The sequence below is a fragment of the Phocoena phocoena genome, chromosome 5 (assembly GCF_963924675.1).
Source record: "Phocoena phocoena chromosome 5, mPhoPho1.1, whole genome shotgun sequence".
Classification (NCBI taxonomy): Eukaryota; Metazoa; Chordata; class Mammalia; order Artiodactyla; family Phocoenidae; genus Phocoena; species Phocoena phocoena.
This window is the reverse complement of record NC_089223.1, coordinates 134905158-134920702: the sequence shown is the minus strand read 5'-3', so window position 1 is coordinate 134920702 and position 15545 is coordinate 134905158. Positions and strand designations below refer to the sequence as shown.

Genomic DNA, 15545 nt, shown 5'->3' with positions numbered 1-15545 from the left:
TTCCTGTCTTGCCCCTAGGTTCTTCAGAACCATTTTTTATTTTTAGATTCCATATATATGTGTTAGCATACGGTATTTGTTTTTCTCTTTCTGACTTACCTCACTCCGTCACAGCTCACTCTTTTAAGTCACCTCCCTTCTGAGTTTCAGACCTATATACCTAGCTGCCTACTACACATCTTATGGGAAACATGCCTAAAATTCATGTCTGAAAAGACCTCCTTTCCCCTCAATTTCTTCTTCCCAATACTTGACTGTGTTTAATGGTACTGTTAAAGACAGTGTTGCATGCCAAAACCCTGGGCATCACTGCTAGCTTTTACTTCTCCATGCACCGCTCTCTTCTCTCCAACATAGCCAGCTGATTGAGGTCCTACCTCTTCACATCTCTTGTATCCTTGGCTCTCTTCATAATGAACTGTTGTTGCCCTTACTGCTTCTTACCAGATGTTATATTGATCAGAAGCAAGCACTTTGTTAGACATACCTGGGCTTGAATGAGGATTTTTAATCACTTACAAGCTATGTGACCACAGGAAAATTATGATCCTCAAGTTTTCTGTTAAGTGGGAATGATACCCACCTCATCATGGTTTTTTTCAAGGATTAAATGAGCTAATGGGTACAAAATGCTTACTACACTGCCTGGCACATAGTAAGAACTCAGTGAGTTCTTACAGCTACTATTCACTAGCTCAGCTTGAGTCTTCTGATTAGCTGTTGTGCCTCCAATATTGCTCCCTATTCCCACCATCACAGTGCTAGCAGAATTCTCTCAAATACTTATCATCCTTCCCTAATTCTTCAATAACTGACCTTTGCTTACACAAAGCCAAATCCAGTCTTTTAGTAAGTCATCTAAGTCTCTCTTTACTCTCAGCCCCAGCCTCATTTCCCAGATTCTGTCAGGATATTTTACATACAGCTCCTGAATACATTACCTTGTTTCCTGTATCTGTACCTTTAGGCACATTCTATCTTTTGTCTGTATAGGAAATTCATCTTTATCTTTCCAAACTCAAGGAACATCCTCTGTTAAGCTTTTCCTAGTCCATACAAACAGAAATCAGTACTGACTCTGAGGGGTTTATATATTGCTGCTGCAATCATTTCTTGATTTGCTTGTCTCCTTCACTAGCCCAAGAAAACTGTGAGAGCAAGGACTATGTCATATAGTCGTATATGTCATATATCCCCAGTATGAAGCATAGTTCCTGGAGCTGGTAGGCATTCACTAACTATTGAATGGATGGAAGGAAGAACACTAGGACTGGCCTTATTTCATATCTTCTAAATAATTTTAAACAGCAGCATCAAGAAATCTGCCAAGTTCTCTAAAGTTTTCATGAATGTCAAAATGATGGAGGTAATTTTCTCTACTGTGTGAAAAGGCAAAATATGTAAAGTGCTAGTACATGTAACGTAAAACACCAGTGGGGAAAAAAATAAGCAAAACTTGAGCTGTTAGTATCTACGAAAAGATTATAAACTACTTCCTGAGTGTGCTGGCCCAAGGTACTACAAGAGAAAAACGAAGATATTCAAGTAGAACACTGACAAGTAAACAACATTGTTTTACTAATATGTATAATGAATGCTTACTATGTGTCAGGCTTCGTGGTAATCACTTTATATACAGTATGTTACTTAATCCTTCCAACAACTATATGAAGTAGGAATTCTTAGTATCTTGCCTAAGGTACCTGAGCCAGGATTTAAACTTAGTTCTGTCTGGGAGTTCCCTGGTGGTGCAGTGGTTAAGAATCTGCCTGCCAATGCAGGAGACAGGGGTTCCAGCCCTGGTCTGGGAAGATCCCACATGCCGCGGGGCAACTAAACCTGTGCGCCACAACTACTGAGCCTGTGCTCTACGGCCCGCGAGCCACAACTACTGAGCCCACCTGCCTAGAGCCCACGCTCCGCAACAAGAGAAGCCACCGTGATGAGAAGCCCGCGCACTGCAACGAAGAGTAGCCCCCGCTCGCTGCAACTAGAGAAAGCCCACGCACAGCAACGAAGACCCAATGCAGCCAAATATAAACTAATTAATTAATCAAAAACAACCCCACCCACTTAGTTCTTTCTGATCTAAAAGCTTGTTTTAACTATATTATACTATTGTTGGACCAAGCCACAAGGTGTTTATGCCAGAAATTTGACATTTAGTCACAAGGATCAGAGAAAAGTAACTAAAGTATAAAGTAAGCCTTCCATGTGAAGAGATTAAAACAATTTGACCTCCCAGTTTGCAAAGGTGAAGGAAAATCATCCATGTCTATAAACTCAAAAATGGCAATGAACAGTATCAACCAGTTTCATTTATCAAAATCTTTAACCTGGGCTTCCCTGGTGGCGCAGTGGTTGAGAGTCTGCCTGCCAATGCAGGGGACACGGGTTCGTGCCCTGGTCCGGGAAAATCCCAGATGCCACGTAGTGGCTGGGCCTGTGAGCCATGGCCGCTGGGCCTGCGCGTCCGGAGCCTGTGCTCCGCAACGGGAGAGGCCACGACAGTGAGAGGCTCATGCACCGCAAAAAAAAAAAAAAAAAACTTTAACCAGTCAAGAACAAACTAGATAGACTTGAGGGTTGGTCTATAAAACAATTCCTATTTTGTTAAAGAAAAATACTAGACTGGATAAATTTGGGAGATCTATCCAGAATGTCATCTCATAAACTAGGTTGTAATTTGATACATAATTCTATAGCACGTAAATCTCCTTTCCAGGTTCTATACCAGCAAGCCACATTTTGGTTTTAATTCCGTCTGTCCTGGAATCAGGGTTCCTTTCACATCTGAGATTTGTAATAGTAATTCACTCATTTACAGAAAATGCAGTCCTTTAGGGAGAAAGAAACCCCATATGTATTTGATTTGAGATTAGGTATGTATATTAGGAGTATATGAATTTTCAGGGATTAATACCTCCCACCTATCCTTATTTAAAAGCCTGCGGGGGCTTCCCTGGTGGCGCAGTGGTTAAGAATCCGCCTGCCAATGCAGGGGACACGGGTTCGAGCCCTGCTCTGGGAAGATCCCACATGCCGCGGAGCAACTAAGCCCAACCGCCACAACTACTGAGCCTGCGCTCTAGAGTCCGCGAGCCACAACTACTGAGCCCGCGTGCCACAACTACTGAAGCCCACGTGCCACAACTACTGAAGCCCGCGTGCCTAGAGCCCGTGCTCCGCAACAAGAGAAGCCACCGCAATGAGCAGCACGCACATCTGAATGAAAAGTAACCCCTGGTCGCCGCAACTAGAGAAAGCCCGCGCGCAGCAATGAAGACCCAATGCAGCCAAAAATAAACGATAATAAATAAGATAAAAAAAAAGCCTGCTGGCTCCGTGCTTTGCTTTGGTGCTCATGCATTCAAAAACTCAAGCATCTATGGCAATTACTGCTTCAGTGAAGCCAAGTTACCATGACATCTAACAAAACTATGTAGAGGTGACTTTTTTCTTTGAATACAAGCATCTCATGTAGTAGAGGAGCAGCATGAGGGATCTTTGTTCCCCAAGCAGGGATCGAACCTGTGTCACCTGCGTTGGGAGCGTGGAGTCTTAACCACTGCACTGCCAGGGAAGTCCCAGCAGCATGATTTAAGCAGGGAAAAAGCATGGACTTTGAAAATAACCTGACAGACCTTTTGACAGAAAGTTCAACTACAAATTCTTCCCTTTAATGTAAGACAGGGGAAAGTTAATCTTTTTGCACTTACATAGTTGCTTGCCCTTTGAGCTTTTTGAGGAAAACACCAAATACTATAAAATATTTTAAACTTCTTCCTCAAAAAAGACAATATCCCTTAGAATCACTGGGGTAGTCTTGAAAGAAAGAGGTAAGGCAAGAAGAAAGGGAGAGAGGGAGAGAAGCAGGATGGGAGGAAGGGAGAAAGGAAGGGAAGGAAAAGACAAGACCAATGTCCAGGCCTGGCTCCAGATAATTTAAATCAAAACTTTGCAGGTGGGCCTGGGCAATGAGGTCTGTGGCTTTTAAATAGTCCTCCTGGGATTCTAATATACAACCAGGATGAAGTTTATGACTTAAAAAGATCCAACTGCCAGTCCTAAGTAGAGAAGATCAACTGCGGACCACAGCTTTGGTTGTGATGCATACTGGCTATATATAGGTCAAGTGTCTAGAAAGAACCAGTGCAGATCCCCACCTAGTGCCTCCGTACTTGTAACGATTAAAAGGCAAGATGCTAGGCTGCAGAAAATAAAGCCTTACAGGTAAGTGGTTTGTGTGTTACCAGTCCCCTTATACTGTCTGAAAGATGAAAGAAAAACAACGACTGAGTGGGCATCTTCGCAGTAACTTAATTCCACTGGACGTGACTGTTACCTGGGTGGCTGGTTGCTAAAGACATGAAGGATGAGTAGATTCACTGACCACTCAGGCCACAATGAACAGGCAGCTGCGAAAGCAGAGGATGGCGCTCCGGTCACCTGCTTCCTACAAGGCCAGTCACAACTGTTCCTCTGACAAACTATAGGAAAAAACCAAAAATTAGATGCGAGACATTCATTCAACATAAATAACGGATCTGTGGTATTTTGAGGAAATTCCTGAAGACCAACAGAGAGGGACAAGGGGAAGATAAATGGGAATACTCTAAACCAATAGATAAAAAATCTATGAGCCTTTGCAGGTGACCTGAAAGTTAATAGTACTTTATTGCTATTTTCTACAATCTATAGGGCAATATTAATATTCACAGCAAATTTAACAAGGATTTGAATATCTACTATGTACCGTCCTAATCACTGTACCTTTATACTAAAATTACCCAGTGTAAATCCTTAAGATTTCATGCATCACATTAGAAATGGATTTTCATGAGTCTGGACCAAAGCATTAATCATTTAACTTCACACTGCAATTAGGTATTTCTCTAAAATTAAAGCATCCTAGCAGGTCAATGAACAATGCTATGAGATATGGAATGTATCAGCCAACAGTAAGACTACTCGAAGTCAAATAGTTCGACAGACAAGTGGTTAGCTTAGTTATTCACTATTAACTAAGAAACACCAGAGTTTTAGAACACTTTAGAAAACCCAGTATCTAGACCAGTGGTGGTAAGGCATCAGGCACTAGACAATGGATTTGATAAACTTGCGGATCAAAGCAAACAAGTGGCAGGTTTATCAAAGCTCAGTACTAGGAAGCTATGGTAGGTTGGAGAGATAGCCATAGAATGGTATGGAGACAGGCTTCTTGGTTGTTAGACAATGCACAGGCAACTAAATATAGAAGGCAAATTTAATTATTAGCTGAAAGCAAGCCATGGGATCCAGAATATATTCCAAAAATCTCTTCCCTCCTATGTTGTTTCTAAAAATTTATACTTATTGAGGCCCAATTGAAGATTTAGCGACAGCAGAAATCTTTATATCACAGATAGGAAATTTCCCATCATGTTTTCATCACCATCAACTTTTTTTTCAGTTAGGAAAAACTGTACCACTTGTATGAAATAATACAGACCCTCAAAATAGACACCAAAAAATGCATATAAAAAATGTAAGAACTAAATTACAGTCTTGTTAGATTGCCAAGTGTCAACTTTACTTTTGCTACAAGAAGGCTTGAAACAAAATCTGTATTCTGCTTTTGGCGCACAGAACCCTACAAGGAGCACTGAGGATTAAAATTCCAAGTTTATCTAGAGTTGACAGTTCAGTGAATTCTAATTTAAATAGTACCAATTTTTCTTTCTTCTGGCTATAATCCCAGGATGGCATCGCTTCAGAGGCCAACTGGATAAACCAAGAGGCTGGAACCCTTAGACCCTCCCTCCTACAACACACAGCCTCCCTTCCCTTCTGCCCATTTTTACGTCACCCTAAGAGGGGCGTGTCCTGATGGAGGCAGCAGCGCCAAACAGGACGCGTGGGTAACCTAGAGTACGCAACAGGTAATCCTCTGGTTATCGGAGTGACAGCACTCTTCTGCAGAGCGTCCTGCACGCTACCAACATCCGCCTCGCAGGATGCACACCGAAAGCCGCAAGCGCAGCTCGACAGAGAGTAATAACCTTTTCCAAAAATGCTTTACTGCTACAAGTTGTGAGGTTTCCAACCATCAAAATTGGAACAAAACTTAAGGTTTCAGCCCCCCCACGGGGCAGCAGAGCCACTTCATGGGACTGTTTTTAATGTAGGTTTGGCAGTGGACCCAGCAGAGTTCAGATGACAGCAGAATGGTACCAGGAAACCTTGCCTGTAACCGCAAGAGGTGGAGCACGAGCTAGAAGAGGAAGACCACCTTCCATCTGAAGGATCCGTCTTCCTTTGAATCCTCTTAGTTAAGAGTAACGTCAAAATTTAAGGCTGGTAGTTACTAAGACAAGTATAGACGTATCTGGTAAGAAAATCCAACACTTCACTTTTAAACTTTTTCCAAACAGATGCTACACGTGGCAACTGAAATATTCCTAGAAATGGTGTAGAAGACAGACTTCCCTGAATTTATCACAACCTACCTGAATCCAGATCACACACTTTTCTGGCCTCTTCTTACAATCACAGCTTTCGTTCCACACCCCTAACAGCAATATACCACGGAGTACCAACAACACTGTGAAAAACAAGGGCTTGATGAAACCCACGGAAAAGCTATTCACTAATGTCGGGACTACTTTTAGTCATGCTATTAGATCACTTTATTCTTGTGCATAATAAATAGATACAGAAGAATGTTGAAAATGTTATGACTCAACTGTCTAATTAAAGCTGAGAAAAACTAACCTAGTCAGATTTTAGTTTTTAAATGAGAAATGACAAGAGTAGTAAATATAAAGAAAAACAAAAAGAACTTTACTTCTCCTATGTTAATACAGGTCAAGGGACCCTTTCTTCTCAAAAGGGTTGATAACACCAGTTCTTAGCAATAGACATAAGGCACTTTGTTTAGATTACAACATCACTGCATTTTCTTCCCACTTTTTTTTTTTCTAACCCTGTTTTCCCCACAGTATCATTTGGAATAGAGTGAATGAGGCAAATGTGAGATGATCCAGTTGATACTACCCAGAGCAAGATAGTACAGTACAATGTTTTAGGGGTGATGCCTGGACATAAAATGAACCCTTGTCAATGTCCTCTGACACCAGACAATGTATCCACTATCAAGTAAACCTGAAAGAAAATAAAATATTTATTTAATAGTTCCAGTAAAATTGGGTTGGAATACAATATACAGGTTAGGAATTTAGCTCCTCGTGGGTGGCATCTGCATCAAGAGTTCTTAGTACTTATGAATATTCATTCTAAGACAATCTACATCATTTGAACATTGTCAGGACAAATATATGAATTTCATTTCCATATACAGTAGCGTTTAAACATAAGTCACACGTACATCCCCTATCACATGGCTGGTGCCTCCTCCCAAGACCTCGCTGGTGGTAGAGGCAACACCAGTGTTCTCCCTCCACCACCACCAAGAACTTCAGTTGCCACTCACAGGAGAAGCTGGAAAAGGTTTTGTTTTGTTTTGCCATCTGTTAAGATGTTCCTGAGACAGGGCCAGTTAATAAAACATAACAAAGCACTGGAGTTCAGTCTGTACTTGTCTTTACATCACTAAATCGTTAGACCGGGATGTGGAATGCAGGTCATGTACTATGAAACGTTGAGTTTAGCACACCTGTTCAATCAGTAAAAGGATCAGGTCTCCCGAAAATTCCCTTTAGAATATACTTTCTATAAACTAAAAAGTACCACAAAAGGTCAGTTATATATACAATCGATTCATTTTACTTAATCTCCTTATTTGCTGAGATCCTGCAGATGCAACGAGCGTCTTAAGCCTCTGGCCGTAGTTCTCAGTGTGTAGGGTTTAACATTTTAAGGCTCATTTTCTCAATCAAAATAGCAGTTCTCAGTTTTCCTTTCAAATTACTCATCACATTCATAGTACCTGCTGCCATCCTGGCCCTCAATGAAGTCTTAATGCAGGAACACCACTACACTTGCATTATGTAATTTTCTGACACCAACACTAAGCCCGATCTAAAAAGCTCCCCTCTGCACTAGCCTTACAGCACATTACACTGCCTCAGGCTTGCACCTCTGTTTCCACCTGTGTATTTTCACAGAAGCCCAACACATATTAGTTGAAATATTCACACAACTGTTTTTCAAAACAATTTATTGCATCATATTTGGTACCTTATGTTTGACAACAAAAAGGAAATTACATCTGTAACTGCAGGAAAAAGAAGCTGGTCTGTTATTGAAAAAAAAAAAATCTTGGGCCCTTTAAAAATTACAAAGTCTTGGGCTTGCCTGAAACAACTGAGCAAGAAATATATTCTTAGAAATGTAGGGCTTCAAGTATTACAAACCTGTGACACTGTGGAAAAATTCCAGAGGTATCTAAACTGCAGCACTTTTTTTTCTGCATATCGTGAACAAGGCCTGCTGAGGTTTTTAACTGTTAGTCTCTTGATCGGTCATAGAATGGTAGTCAGGAGTTCTGCTCTTTAACTCCGAGCCATGGTAGATTTTCTTTTTTCACTCTTGGGTGAAAAAGTTCATGCTTGCTAATTAGTTGGTGCCACATCACAGTGCATTTGGTTCTTGCATTACAGTTTTAACAAGTTTGGCCAAAACAATGCTGAAAGGTTTGCATTGTTATTTTAGTTCTTCAAGTTTTAGTTAGAATTGAGATTGTTCCAACTGGTTCCTCCAGTTAAAAACTGTGGTACAAGAACACCAAACTGATCATGTACAGTGAATTTTGGAAACACAACAAGTGTATTGAACACCCTCTAGGTTTCTTATAATTCTGCTTGGTAACTCTATGTCCCAGCTTCTACAACATCAAGCACCTGTTGCAGGCTTCTCTGTAAATGGCGATTCACACTGCATACTTCCTATGGTCAGAATCAACCTTGTAACAAAATCAGTCAGATGCTAAAGCCCCAACACCTCTTTGTGCTCAGTGAAAGAATCCAGTGCTACAACAGCATTTCTGCTGTCTGAGATATAGTAAAATCTCACAAGACAGATTTAAAGTAATATTTCTGCCACACACCTGCTTTGTTAGCTGTAACAGCCTCCAGATTTTATATAAATTAGTTTAAAAACATGGGTGGGTAGGTAGGAATAGGATAAGGTATCTTTTTTTAACCCCTCAATTTTAGCAGCTTTTAATTTTTTAAGAAACTGAACCTATATCCTGTAATATGTTAGATATTTTATATATACTTTTCAGCAGGATAAAAAACGTAAAACACTATTTGAAGGCAAGAACATTTACTCTTCTCATTGTGTGTAAGTTAGAGCAATGCAGCAGGTGCGTGACAAAAATATTATACACTAGATATGGTCCAAAGTCATTCCATTTGCTTGTTTAATGATGTTCAAATTTCATTGGCCAGTTCTTCAGTTTCTGCAGAACTATCTCCGTTAACTGTGATCTTCATATCCTCTTCATATCCAGGAGGCATGAAAGCCAAAGCGTAAGGGAAAAGCTTATGACAATTTGCTCTGTAAACTTCAGCAGCTTCTTTACAGTCTCCTAGGCTACCAGCACACAAGGCTTCTAATACCTCCATACATGTCTAAAGAAAGAAAAAAGGTCATGTTATAACTTGAAAAAGAGAGAGAGATTTTACTGTGAACTTATGAGACATTTCATTCTCAAAAGATTTCCAAAATAAGAGGCGAACGTACATATTTAAGATACACAAAAGCATTTACTCCCGCTCTGCCTTCCATTAGAATTAGTTTCTTCAGAACTGCAGGGTTTATACAAAAGGATGGCTGTTTAAACAGGGCCAGGACTAAGGTGGGACAAGCAAGGTGAGTGGGGTGCTACATCTAAAGACACTCACTCTCAGCAAGTAACCGCTGGCAACCCTGCCTCAGCCTACCTGGCTCTGTGTATAAATGTTGACATTCACATGCCATTATCAATTACTTTAAACTTTTCAGAGGCTTAGAGCCAGTTGGCAAAATCAAACATTGCTTTTCAACCCTGTATTCAAATTAAAGAGAACCCGTAAGGTATGTCCAATGACGAAGCAGGGAAGAGAGTCTCAGAAACACAAAGCGTTATGTATGCAAGAAAAATTTGTTCATGAAAACTGATAATTCTTTCAACCAAACCCTTACGTAGGTCTGCTTATATTTTTAAATGATTCATGTTGACTTGCATTTCTCATGTTTTCTTCCTTTACCTTTTCACTTGGAGAATACTACGGTTTCTGGATATATATAGTACCCCACAAACGCTGACAGCCTAGAAAGGTTCTAATCTAAATGACACGTGAATTAGCACGCGAGAAGTAAAAACTTTCTTTCTTAAACATATTTACTTCATTTGCTATTAAAGGAATATATTAAACTGTCTTTCAGCAAGTGCTTTTTTATCTGGCCAATTATCACAAAGTAGCTGTTCTTTGTTTTCAGCCCAAAGTAGAATCTGTATTTTGCAACACACCCATATTATCTTTTACTCTACTCAATTACATGTATACTGCAAGCTGTAAAATGAGCATTTTAATTTAATTCCTGGTAAATACATCTCAAATACATCAGAATCGTCACTAAAACCACTGCTTGCTCAGAAATGTATAGATACGAACTGAGATCCAAAATTAATTAACGAAATTAGTGTGTAAAACTTTACCAAAACAAATTCCTTAAAAATATTATTCAAAATGATTATTCTTATTATTCAACTAGATGTGAAACTAATTACTGTATGCCAAGTAGCCTGCTGTATGTGTGCGCGCACATATACAATCTTAAATAAACTTAAAAGAAGCTCAGTTTCTGAGATGGATTCATAATAGTTTGGAGAACGGTATGCATAAATAACAAAAAACTATTTGGTGAAAATTATTCTCGTGGTGAAAGGAGAAACAAAAAGCAGTCCGGTACTCTTACAGAGAGATTATGAAAAAGTCTTTACCTGGAGGTTTCTGTTAGTGAGGGATTCATCAAGTGTTGTTGCCAACTCTATAGCTCGCTTCTGACTAGATGGATCTAAATAATATACCATTTTGGCAGCTAAATGAGAAGGAAAAAGGAAACTTGTTTTATTTCAAGATAAAACCAGCGTTTTATCTTCTATCCATTCAACTATAAAATGCAAGGTAGAGGTCCTGTAGTTAAGATTCTGCACTTCCACTGCAGGGGGCGCGGGTTCAATCCCTGGTTGGGGAACTAAGATCCCACGTGCCGAGCAGTATGGCCAAAAAAAAAAAAAAGAAGCAAGGTACATGTGCACACAGAGTGTGGCACTTTATTAGAAAAATGGGAATAACCATTTGAAATATTGTTATTAAAAAAAAATTCCTGAGACAGTAGACCAGAAACAGTCTAAGTGCCCAAACTAGGAGAATGATTAAGGTAAGAGAGACTATGAAGAAATATAAATAATCTAATAATAGTTGTCTTTGTGTGGTGGGACCATGGATAGTTTTCTTCTTTCTAAAATGAGCATAATTTGGGGTTGAGGAGAATACTTCAGAGTGTGTGTGTGTGTGTGCGTGTGTGTGTTTGAGGGGTAGGGGTGTGGGAGATACCCAACCTTGATGGCACGAGCCAAAAAAAACTGAATTCAGAATTCCACAAAGGCATATACAAAGCTGCTGGGCTTCTTAGCCAGGTATTTAAAAGCACACCACTAAAGCACTACCCATCAGTCCCATCAAGTCCAGACTTTGGCTCATTAGCACAGACCCTTGCCAAACGACCCTTGCCCGTGAGATGGTTTCAGGAGTGTAGCACTGTCAAGTCTGATATCTTATAAAGCATCAGAAATGAAAGGCGATGGGTTGTATCCAAGTGAATTTTAAGAGCATGTTGATGACAGAAAGAAAATAAACAGAAAGATCCTCCCTCACTGGATGGAACAGATAGCTAAATTCAGCTTATACTTGCTTCTTTGTAATGCTGATGCAGAACCAGGAGAAACTACGGGCCTTGATTCATAGTAAAAATTTTATCTAAGAAATTTAAAAATTTATGAGGCATATTTAAGCTGCCTGTTTTCATGGGAATAAAATGTGACATGTACGCATTTGCCCTTCCCAGCAAAAAATGTGTAACCTTGTCATTGATCCATCGTAATAAAAACTGAAGTTGTTTTAGAGTCTAAGATAAGGACAAAATAAAGCGATTACCTGATAATCTGTGTGGCAATGAATCAGAATTCCTTTTCAGAAAGGTTTCGTTAAAATTCTTTGGATTCGTTGCTCCAAAAAGACGATTCATTTCTTGTTTTAATACTGTTCTAACTGTATCAGGTAAATCTTTACTTTCACACACTGCTGAACAAATTTAAAACAAACTCTATTAGCAGATACTGATAAAGTTTGTAGGAATTAAAAAATTATCTACCTGATGAGGCCAATGAAACAAAACAATTATATACAAAGACTAGATAAACCTACTCATAAGTCAACATTTAAAGAGCTAAATCTATATAAATTTAAAGAACGTGTATCAGCAGAATAGTCTAATGATTTTCTAAGGGCTACCAAAGACATTTCATTGACAGATGATTCGTTTCCAGAAAAGAATTCTGTATTGAAAACAATATAGATGCTGAAAGACGAAGTACCACAGCCTTCTAAGCCCCTAGCAGCTGCCCCCCTCAACTTTAAAGGGAGTTTATAAAATAGGGGCTTGATGGCACCTACCTGGCAAGTGGTGTCACAGCAAATATGCAGTGCAGAAGACAACAGAATTTTCCTCACCCTCTCCATCTTCTTCCATACCCAAGTAAGCCATTACAAATTTACCAATTAAAAGAAGCGGTCATTGACCTTTATTTTCAGTGATTACGTGAATTGAGCTATCACTGTATAATAAATTCCGAAGGACCACCAAAGTATTTTCCTGTAATGAATACACCGTATTCATCATATTCTCAGGCTTCGGCATTCAGAGGTGGAAAAACTGGCCCCCAACCTCCCTGGGTTGAATCCTAGTTTAGTTTTGTTTCATTATTATTTTGGTATAGAGAGACAGTCTGGAGATTTGAGCCAGACAGACCTGGGTATGAATCTAGGCTTGGACAAATCGTAACCTCTCTGAACCTCTTTCTTGATCTGTGAAACTGAGGTGATATCTAACCCAGAAGGATCACAGTAAGGAAAAGCTACGAACAAAATAGCTAATGATGTAATAGGTATTCCATTCCAAGGTACTATTTTTGTCATGGATTGAAGGAAAGATAAATAGATTTTCCCTTACGATTAGGAACTACTGTTGGTGGCTTTCAAACTCTGACTACAACTAAGTATCTGTACTCTGATGAACATGTATCCTACGTACATACCTTATTATGGGAAATGAAAGTTTCACAGAACACTGACCCTTAATTTGTGCAACACATGCTTGGATCTTCCACTCTATTTCTATTTTAGGTTTACAAATGCTGAAAATGACCCACTAAACTTCTTTCATGGTCTCACTAATGGATCATTACCCTAAGTTTAAAGAACACTGAACTCCTGAATAGCAAAATCCAAGTGAAATATTCTACACATAATTAGTAACTGAATAATTGATTGATATATGCCCTTTGTTGGTTGAACAGCATTTCTTCTATCATTGTACAGAACTGCGTAGTTCAAGTAAATGAGCTACTAATTAAATAATTTAGCTTAACCTCCATTATGGCTGTATTTGCAACTCGGATTTGGCAATTTATCAATATCCGTCTTTCGGAGAGGAACTGGCACAGGAGTACAGAGAGAACCAGCAGAAAAGTTGTTAAAATAGGTTATAGCCAATTACAATGAACATTATGTCAACAAACGGGGGTCATCTATAAAATATGTTATTTCCATGGGCCTTATTGGTTTGCTTGAAATGCTTTCAGGATACTTCATATGCAGATAGGAAAGTAATTGTATAGTTTACATTATAGTTGGAAACTACACTTTTCATGTTTTTCATTACTTTCATTAACTTGTTTTCTTCAGATTAAACATCTCCCCAGAAAAATCAAAACTGCTTTAAAAAACCAAAAAACAACTCATACAATTTAAAAAAATACATAAATATGTATCTCTTGGGATGTATCAAAGAAGAAATATTTAATAACTCCCAACATCGACTAATAGCTGTTTCCTTTTTGGGGGGTATTAATAGTTTGTATTAATAAAGCAATTCTTTGTTTAACAGACAAAAGGAATGTTTCCAAAAACATTTCCTTACTAGTTCACAAATTGTTTCTGGCCAACTCAATTTTCTCCCCTAAATCATGTAGATTGGAACTGTAATTTCCAGAAAGATATTAATTACAATCAATCAACCAACCAACCAATCAATTCTACTGTAGCAAAAAAAAAATTTTTAACATTATACACCAGTGAGGTGAGGAATGAATCTATTTATTTATTTATTTAGCTAGCTGGCTGCGCTGGGTCTTAGTTGCGGCATGCGGAATCTTTTTGTTGCCGCGTGTGGGATCTTTTAGTCGCAGCATGCAGGATCTAGTTCCCTGACCAGGGACCGAACCCGGGTCCCCTGCACTGGGAGCTCAGCGTCTTAACCACTGGACCACCAGAGAAATCCCTGTAGTAAAACTTAGAATGTCCTATGGAATTCTATATAAGGAAGTTCCACCTGTACCTTTAAGAAAAGGGGTAGTCTCAAATTCCGAAGATTTATTAGATAAGCTTTTATGGCTGAAGACTAATGAAGGGCGGGGAGTCAATCTAACAATCCTTCGAAATTGATAAAAACTAACCAAAAAATACTGAGGTCTCAAGAAAGGTAAAAAATCTCAGACTACCTAATTATCTTCCATGATACAATAATAAGTCCTGTGAATGAATCAAGAAAAAGTAATAACTGCGGGTAGGGGAATAAAACCTTTTCTAAGAGGCTTATGATTTGAGTCCTCAGATATCCTAAAATTAAAATCATGTTTGGTTCATGCTATTAGCTTATTAGCAGATTAAATAAACCTAGTAATCACCAATAGTTAAAAGTCACACTGAGGAAGGGGCTGATTCTTAGCAAAAGGAGTTTCCCTGGGTTCCCAGGCTAGCCAGCATTTTTTGCTAATTGCGTCGAGTATGTTCATATTTTGTGTGAGATAATGACTGCTCACTACTAGGTCATAGCACAAGTGATTTACTACCCAAAATGACAAAATAAATAAATGAGAGCATTAATTAAGCAAGGTGGGTTTTTTTTTGGGTGGGGGGAATACATAAGTATGGAAGAAAAAGAATCTGCAGGGAAAAGGAAGAAATGAGTTTGTACAAATGAGAGAGGAAAATGATTTAAGATTCACGGTAGATCAAAGTGATCAAATAATACTAATTTTAAAAGCATTTAAGGGAATTTAAACATATAAGGCAATATTAAAACAACTGAATACCTAAGCTCCTATCTTTTACTTAGAACTGACCAGAAATATAATTAAAATTGCTTTAAATCCTACAACTTAAAAAAAAAAAGTGAAAAACTTCAAAGTGGTAATATCATCCCCCTAATTAAAAACGGGGGAGGGAATACCTTATATAGTAAGTGACTCCGTGTAGCAGTTATTATTTACGTTG

General features: G+C 38.9%; 1 protein-coding gene across 1 annotated transcript in view; it reads right to left on the bottom strand.

Moving 5' to 3' along the window:
- Positions 1-6651: 6651 nt before the first annotated feature.
- NAA15 (N-alpha-acetyltransferase 15, NatA auxiliary subunit) overlaps positions 6652-15545 on the bottom strand; it is a 76897-nt gene continuing 68003 nt past the window's right edge. Inside the window, exons 18-20 of the mRNA XM_065877334.1 lie at positions 12147-12293; positions 10931-11028; positions 6652-9575 (exon numbers count right to left, since the gene is read on the bottom strand). Coding sequence (XP_065733406.1) covers positions 9375-9575; positions 10931-11028; positions 12147-12293 — 446 coding nt within the window. The 3' untranslated portion in view covers positions 6652-9374. The remainder of the gene's footprint in view (positions 9576-10930; positions 11029-12146; positions 12294-15545) is intronic.